This window comes from Panulirus ornatus, chromosome 6, assembly GCF_036320965.1.
Source record: "Panulirus ornatus isolate Po-2019 chromosome 6, ASM3632096v1, whole genome shotgun sequence".
Taxonomy (NCBI): domain Eukaryota; kingdom Metazoa; phylum Arthropoda; class Malacostraca; order Decapoda; family Palinuridae; genus Panulirus; species Panulirus ornatus.
The window spans coordinates 54113939-54123057 of record NC_092229.1 but is presented as its reverse complement, the minus strand read 5'-3'; the positions used below and the strand labels follow the sequence as shown (position 1 = coordinate 54123057).

The 9119-nt window shown below is 40.3% G+C and overlaps 1 protein-coding gene across 2 annotated transcripts in view; it reads left to right on the top strand.

Annotated features, from left to right (window-relative positions):
• Positions 1 to 2237: 2237 nt before the first annotated feature.
• The window catches only part of Dab (DAB adaptor protein), a 112612-nt gene continuing 105730 nt past the window's right edge, over positions 2238 to 9119 (top strand). Inside the window, exon 1 of one of the 2 annotated variants that reach the window (XM_071662955.1) lies at positions 2238 to 2386. In XM_071662955.1, coding sequence (XP_071519056.1) covers positions 2266 to 2386 — 121 coding nt within the window. In that variant the 5' untranslated portion in view covers positions 2238 to 2265. Of the gene's footprint in view, positions 2387 to 2523; positions 2818 to 9119 lie in introns of those variants that run through there. The other variant, XM_071662956.1, reaches the window with a different exon arrangement.

Here is a 9119-nt window from a genome sequence, read left to right as displayed (position 1 = left end):
AAAGGCTTTGTTTAGTAATCTGATACAGTTTCACAAAAACCTTAAGATCTACGCGTTTTTAACTAACTAGAAAATAAACCAGTAAGGTATTGGCCCGCTTAGTATACATGTAGAATAAGAATTCAAGGAGAATGTTATGTACATTTATTGTATTAACTCCAGCCCCTCATATGTTGAAGATATTGATCTGTGGGTGTGGTTGTGGTTCCTGCATTTACAGTCATGTTCGTATTGTTAGAGTAACTTTGGAGGCAAACTCATTGTTAGTGTTTGTATACTGGGGAAGGATTCTTAGACCTCTACATATATATATCCAAAGAAGCGTGCAATTGATTATAAATGACCCTTATTTTTCCACGCTAGCATATCTGAAGACCTCACTGTCATTGTTAAATGGTCGCGTTTCTCAATGTTTCATTACTCAAATTAGAAACGTTTCCGATGATAATTGATATTTAGAAGTGCAGCCTTAATGCTTGGTTTAGGTAAATTATGGAATTATGTGTAGTAAGCTCAAGTAACAATCTACTATCGTACAGTGACGAATTTTTTTTTTTTACTTCATTGACATTTTATGTTTGCTAAAGCATCTTAAGGAACATTGACCTCTGACACAGTTTTTCTGATTGACAAGATCATGAACATCCCATTAATAGGTAAGAATAGGATTATGTTTATATTCAGTCAGTTGATGTAATCAAATTTAATTCTGGAGTGGAATTCTCTGACGGTGAATTATCGGACATCATGCATGCCGTGTTGCCAACTAGGGGTCTAGAAGTGTAAGTGTGGAAACGAGATGGCTACAATAAACGAAGAGGCCTTTATGGTCAAATGATAAGGTTTCGTCGGAGGAGGAAGTAAGAGAGCAGTGAAGAAGTTATAATAAGAATTCTACTTACCAAAGTATCGTATAAAATATACTGGGCCTGAAAGCCTCAAATGGTATCGTGGCATTCGTATTATTTAACAAACGCGGTTGCCTTTTCGTGCACACAGTTGCCAATGGTGTATTTATAGTCTTATTTTGCTTCCCCACGGTCTATGTATTTCAGATGTGCTGCTCAAGTAGTTTAAATCTGTTCCATGTAGTGACTCTAAACGTCTTATGGCATCGATACATCGTAACCTTCTTTCCAGCTCTCATACATGTTTTATTTGATGTCAAAATATCTCTATTTTTCATGTATGAAATTTTTTTAACCTTGTTTTATGATTGGACTGTTTTTCAGCGAGATGCTTCAGTGGAGTCGTAGTTCTTATATAAATGACCATGGAAATGATATTGAAAACATCGGATTGACCGTGGGAATAGTTTGTCTCACGTGGACTGAAGTTAAATGCATATATATATATATATATATATATATATATATATATATATATATATATATATATATATATATGATGCGGCGGTGCCACAGCCCATTATTTGAACGTAGTATAAGTATACTATATCGACAGTAACTTATACTTAACGTGAAACAGTTATCTTTTAGTTTTGCTCATCCAGTTATTGGACATTTAACTTCCTTCTCTTCCCCTAAATAATCGCTAATCATCCATCACCGAAATATGTATAGCATATTATGAATTGTATTTAGTTGATTGTTGCCTGAAAAATTTTTCTGAGTGAACATCCATGTGGTTATTGATACCTGTATATTTATGTAGATTATATCCATTTATTATCTTCTGAGTGTTATTGCTTGGAACTTGTTTTACCACTCCTGCCCCAGAGAGAGAGAGAGAGAGAGAGAGAGAGAGAGAGAGAGAGAGAGAGAGAGAGAGAGAGAGAGAGAGAGTTTGTCATGTGTTTGTGTAGCATATTCGTGTCAGTATATGGTGGGCGTGGCTGTGAGAGAGCGTGTTGGAGCCAGCTAGCCACTGGTTACGTGGTCTACAATAGAGGTTGATAAGCCACTGCCAACCATCCCGTCCTCCCTCCACCAATCCCGCCCATTTTTTTTTTTTTTTTTTTTGACCCTTGGAGTGCCGACAACCTCATATTACTGTATGGTTCCGAAGATTTCTGTTTTTCAAAAAGTTTTGTGTGCGAATGTTAACAGGTTTTGGTCAGTGCTCTTCTGTAATGACTTATCACAGATGTTATAACTGACGTGGACGCAGACTATTCTGGTATGTTTTGTGTGTGTGTGTGTGTGTGTCCCACTTCCGGTGTACGACCGTCAGTCAACATAACTTTAGTGGTGTCGCTGGTATGTAGCGGGCATGATCCCTCTCATCGGCAGAGTCAGCAGGTGAATGAATGCCAATGCCATCATGTCTAAGGTTTTCCCCGTGTGTCACAAGACCACGCCGGCCTGGCGTGGGAGCCTGATCAATGATGACGACGACTCCGCCAGCAGCAGCAGCAGCAGCAGCGGTAGGTGCAGCACTCCCCTCAGCCCGCACTCTTAGGTGTGCGCCGGACCTCACGACACTCGCATGGATTTTGGTCCCCGTCCGAGTATAATGTCCAGCGTCTGTTACTAACAGCGGTTAAGTCACGACCTTCTGTGCCCCGTGGATATTGTGTCTAAGTGGGGAAATAATTTCTGGCGGTAGTGGTGTGTTAACATAATCAGATATGTAGAGGTAGCCGCTGGTGAAGTGTATGTACATAGCGGTAGTGTCGGCGGTGCTTTACTGAAACTCGTGCTGGTGGTGGTGGTGGAGGTGGTAGTGTGAGTGGCTCTTCCTTCCACCTCCTAAAGATGGTGTTCCTGACGACCCTGTGCGTGGGTGTCATCGGGACGCTGTGCCGACCGGTGGCCTGGGTAAGGGACGCTAAGGGACACATGGCCAAGAAGAAGAGTGAGTTGACTGTGTATATTGTGGGCTGGTGTTGAGCGCTGCATGAGAAGCTTTTTCCGGCGCTTTGAAGGGGTCTCCGCCGGACTCTCAGTGGGCTTTTGTAGGTTGGGTGGTCTTTTCTGGCTACTAGCATGTTACACTGTAGATTTTAGCCTTATTTTTTGTTGAAAAATGTATGTTTTTATTATTATTATTATTATTATTATTATTATTATTATTATTATTATTATTATTGCTCAGTAAGAGCTAGAAATTGCTCTCGGAGGAATGTTTGATCTGCAGCAGGAAGGTATGCTTCACTGATAGTTTTATTCGAGCAGAATGACCAGAAATTTGCATGATATGGAATTCATCTTGATGCTGGTCTTACTGTACGTTTTAGTGAACTGCAGTAACTAATAAGCGTCGCGAAATTCACAGTTACCATTAATTAACCACCACTCATAGGCTTCCCACTATACTCAAGGGTGTAATGTGAACTGTTCGCTTTGTTTACTGTCAGCTCAGCCTTTGTTCCACACACCCTAGTTCTTTTCCAGAGCTATTATGGTAGCGTCTTCTGCACTGAAGAAGTCATTGTAGGACAGTGGTAGGAGGGTTTAATGCAATAGTCCTACGGATATATTACCGTCTGTGAGAGATGTTACCGCCTGTGAGAGTTGCGGCTCTGACCCCTGGGAGCTGGGAAGATCATGCCTGCCGTTAGGTGGTCTGCTCAAAGCACGTTGTGTCCTTGCTTACGACCTTGGCCATGCACGCGATCATGTGCAACAGTCGGTTACGTTATGCATGCTTCATCGCTTTGTATTGTACGGTTTATGGATGCTTTATTGCAGGGAACACAAGCATGTGCAGCTGTTTATTGTGACTGGTTTGGGCATATTATTGGATGTTGTGATTATCTGAGAAACATACATATTTGGAGATGTCGAATGGCATCTGCAGGGTGTGGTGCTACATTACATGATCTTTTTTCATGCAAAATGATTTCTCTTGTATTTGCAGATGATGGCTAGTTATGTGTTTGCATATACCCCTTGGTTTTGATTATGTAAAGGCTGACTAGTTTTAAGTAGTGACAAATTATGACTTGTAAGTCAATGCAAATGGTAACGAGTTTTTATATTCCTGGTTTATATGAAAAACGTGACATATTTTATATTGTGATGTATTAAGATGACTTCATTTTGGTACATCAGTGGCCAGAAATTGCTTATGGATTGGATACCAAAACACACACACACACACACACACACACACACACACACACACACACACACACTCAAACAAAAACTGCATTGATATATATATATATATATATATATATATATATATATATATATATATATATATATATATACATATATATATATATATATATATATATATATATATATATATATATATATATATATATATATATTCTTTTTCTTTTTTCTTTTAAACTATTTGCATTTTCCCGCGTTAGCGAGGTAGCGTTAAGAACAGAGGACTGGGCCTTTTTTGGAATATCCTCACCTGGCCCCCTCTGTTCCTTCTTTTGGAAAATTAAAAAAAAAAACGAGAGGGGAGGATTTCCAGCCCCCCGCTCCCTCCCCTTTTAGTCGCCTTCTACGACACGCAGGGAATACGTGGGAATTATTCTTAATCCCCTATCCCCAGGGATAATATATATATATATATATATATATATATATATATATATATATATATATATATATATATATAGTCTTGGACAATCGCATGTTTACCAGATGCCGTCCTAGCTACTTCTCTTCGTTGTATGTCAGCTGACTGTTATATTTCTTTCTTGTGTCTCCCCTGATGATGTGATGATTACACGAAAGTGCACTAGGGAACTTATCGTGTTTCATTTTCCCCGTGGACTCATAGGAATATATATTGATTGAATCAGGGCATGTGAAGCGTCTGGTGTAAACCATTGAAAGCTGTGTAGGTATGTATATTTGCATGTGTGGACGTATGTATATACATGTGTATGGGGGTGGGTTGGGCCATTTCTTTCGTCTGTTTCCTTGCGCTACCTCGCAAACGCGGGAGACAGCGACAAAGCAAAAAAGAAAAAAAAAAATATATATATATATATATATATATATATATATATATATATATATATATATATAGATAGATAGATAGATAGATATAGGGGGGAAAGAATACTTCCCACGTATTCCCTGTGTGTCGTAGAAGGCGACTAAAAGGGGAGGGAGCGGGGGCTGGAAATCCTCCCCTTTCGTTTTTGATTTTCCAAAACAAGGAACAGAGAAGGGGGCCAAGTGAGGATATTCCCTCAAAGGCTGAGTCCTCTGTTGTTAACGCTTTCTCGCAAATGCGGGAAATGGCGAATAGTATTGGGGGTGGAATATATATATATATATATATATATATATATATATATATATATATATATATATATATATTTTTTTTTATTTATTTATTTATTATTATTATTATTATTATTATTATTATTATTATTATTACCGCCGTCTTCAATGTTAGCTAGGTAGCGCAAGCAAACAGACAAGGAATGGCCCAACGCACCCACGTACACGTGTATATACATAAATGCCCACACATGCACATATACATAGATATACATTTCACGTGTACATACATATACATACACAGACATATACATATATACACATGTACATATTCATACTTGCTGCCTTCATCCATTCTCATCGCCACCCTGCCCCACATGAAAGAGCATTCCCCCCACCTCGAGTGAGTTAGTGCCAGGAAAAGACAAAAAAGGCCACATTCATTGACACTGAGTCTCTAGCTGTCAAATGTAATGCAATGAAACCACAGCTCCCTTTCGACATCCAGGCCCCACAGACCTTTCCATGGTTTACCCCAGACGCTTCACATGCCCTGGTTCAATCCATTGACAGCACGTTGTCCCCCGGTATTCCACATGGTTCCAATTCACTCTATTCCTTGCACACCTTTCTCTCTCCTGCATGTTTAGGCCCCAATCGCTCAAAATCTTTTTCACTCCATCCTTCCACCTCCAATTTGGTCTCCTGCTTCTCCTTGTTCCCTCCACCTTTGACACATATCCTCTTTGTCAATCTCTCCTCACTCATTTTCTCAATTTGTCCAAACCATTTCAACACACCCTCTTCTGCTCTCTCTACCACACTTTTTATTACCACACATCTCTCTTATCCTTTCATTACTTACTCGATCAAACCACTTCACACCACATATTGTCCTCAAACATTTCATATCCAACACATCCACCCACCTCTGCACAACCCTATATACAGCCGATGCCTCGCAGCCATATAACATTGTTGGAACCACTATTCCTTCAAACACCCATTTTTGCTCTGAGATAACATTCTTGCTTTCCACACATTCTGCAGTGCTCACAGAACCTTTGCCCCCTGACCCACCCTGTGACTCACTTCCACTTCCATGGTTCCATCCACTGCTAAGTCCACTCCCAGATATCTAAAACACTTCACTTCCTCCAGTTTTTCTCTATTCGAATTTTCCTCCCAGTTAACTTGTCCCTCAACCCCACTGAACCTAATGACCTTGCTCTTATTCACATTTACTCTCAACTTTCTTCTTTCACACACTTTACCAAACTCAGTCACCAACTTTTGCAGTTTCTCACCCGAATCAGCCACCAGCGCTGTGTCATCAGTGAACAGTGACTGACTCACTCCCCAAGCCCTCTCATCCACAACAGACTGCATACTTGCCTCTCTCTCCAAAACTCTTGCATTCATCTCCCTAACCACCCCATCCATAAACAAGGTAAACAACCATGGAGACATCACACCCCCCTTGCCGCAAACCGACATTCATTGGGAACCAATCACTTTCCTCTCTTCCCACTTGTACACACGCCATACATCCTTGGTAACAACTTTTCACTGCTTCTAGCAACTTACCTCCCACATCATATACTCTTAAAACCTTCCACAAAACATCTCTATCAACCCTGTCATATGCCTTCTCCAGATCCATAAATGCTACATACAAATCCATTTGTTTTTTAAGTATGTCTCACATACATTCTTCAAAGCTAACACCTGATCCACATATCCTCTACCACTTCTGAAACCACACTGCTCTTCCCCAGTCTGATGCTCTGTACATGCCTTTACCCTCTCAATCAATGACCCCCCATATATTTTCCCAGGAATACTCAACAAACTTATACCTCTTTAATTTGAACACTCACCTTTATCTCTATCCCCTTTGTCTTTGTATACAAAATTGGCACTATGCATGCATTCTGCTAATCCTCAGGCACTTCACCATGACCTGTACATACACTGAATGTCCTTGCCAACTAATCAACAATAGTCACACACTTTTTTGATAAATTGCACTACAATACCATCCAAACCTGCCTCCTTGCCAGCTTTCATCTTCCACAAAGCTTTTACTATTTTTTTCATACAAATTTGCCATTTTCCATATTAGTGAGGTAGCATTAAGAACAGGGGACTGAGCCTTAGAGGGAATATCCTTACTTGGCCCCCTTCCCTGTTCCATGTTTTGGAAAATTAAAAAAAATGAGAGGGGAGGATTTCCAGCCTCTTGTTCCTTCCCCATTTAGTCGCCTTCTATGACATGCATGGAGTATGTGGGAAGTATTCTTTCTCCCCTCTCCCCAGAGTCTGTGGGGCCTGGATGTGGATAGGGAGCTGTGGGTTTGGTGCATTACACATGACAGCTATAGACTGAGTGTGAATGAATGTGGCCTTTTTGCCTGTATATCCTGGCACTGCCTCGCTGAAGCAGGGGATAGTGAAGCTGTTTTCCTGTGTGGCAGGCTAGCATCAGGAATGGATGCAGGCAAGCAAGTTGAATATGTACATATGTATGTATGTAATGTTTGCATATGTGTGTGTATATGTTTGTATATGCTGATATGTATATGTATGTATATGAGCGTATGTGGGCGTTTATGTATACATCTGTCTGTATGAATAGAAGGGCCATTCTTCATCTGTTTCTTTGCTGGTGCGGGAAACAGCGATTATGTATAGTAAATAGAATGATGATATATATATATATATATATATATATATATATATATATATATATATATATATATATATATATATATATATACATATATATGGTATGGGAGGTAAGCTGCTAGAAGCAGTAAAAAGATTTTACCAAGGATTTAAGGCATGTGTGCGTGTAGGAAGAAAAGAGAGTAATTGGTTCTCAGTGAAGGTCAGTCTGCAGTAGAGATGTGTGATTTCCTCATGGTTGTTTAATGTGTTAATGGATAAGGTGGTTAGGAAGGTAAATGCAAGAGGTTTGGAGAGAGGGGTGAGTATGCAGTCTGTTGGGGATGACATGCTGGGAAGTAAGTCAGTTGTTATTTGCCAGTGATACAGCAGTGTTGGCCTGTTTGAGTGAGAAACTGCAGAAGTTGGTAACCAAGTTTGGAAAAGTGTGTGAAAGGAGGAAGTTGAGAGTAAATGTGAATAAGAGCAAGGTTATTAGGTTCAGTAGGGTTGAGGGACAAATTAATTGGGAAGTAAGTCTGAATGAAAAAAGATTGGAGGAAGTAAAGTGTTTTAGATGTATGGGAGTGGACCTAGCAGCAAATGGAACCATGGAAGCGGAGGTGTCGCAGGGTGGGGAAGGGAGTGAAGATTCTGGGAGCAATGAGGAATGTATGGAAGGTGAGAATGATATCTCGGAGAGCAGAAATGAGTATGTTTGAAGGAATAGTAGTTCTAGCAGTATTATACGGTTGCGAGTCATGGGATAGGGTTGTACGGAGGAGGGTGAATGTGTTGGAAATGAAATGGTTGAGGACAGTATGTGGTGTGAGGTGGTTTGATCGAGGAAGTAACGAAAAGGTAAGAGAGATGTGTGGAAATAGAGAATTTGGTTGAGAGGGTGGAAGAGAGTGTGTTAAAGTGATTTGGACATATGGAAAGAATGAGTGATGAAAGAATGACAAAGAAGATATATGTGTCAGAGGTGAAGGGAACAAGGAGAAGCAAGAGACCAAATTGGGGGTGGAAGGCTGGAGTAAAAAAGACTTTGAGTGATCCGGGCCTGAACATACAAGAGGATGAGAGGCATGCAAGTAATAGAATGAATTGCAATGCTGTGGTATACTGGGGTCAACGTGCTGTCAGTGGACTAAACCAGGGCATGTGAAGCGTCTGGTGTAAACCATTGAAATATCTGTGGGGCGGCCTGGATGTGGATAGGGAGCTGTGGTTTCGGTGCATTACACATGACAGCCAAACTTTCCCCAAAGACATTTATGGAAATCTCCA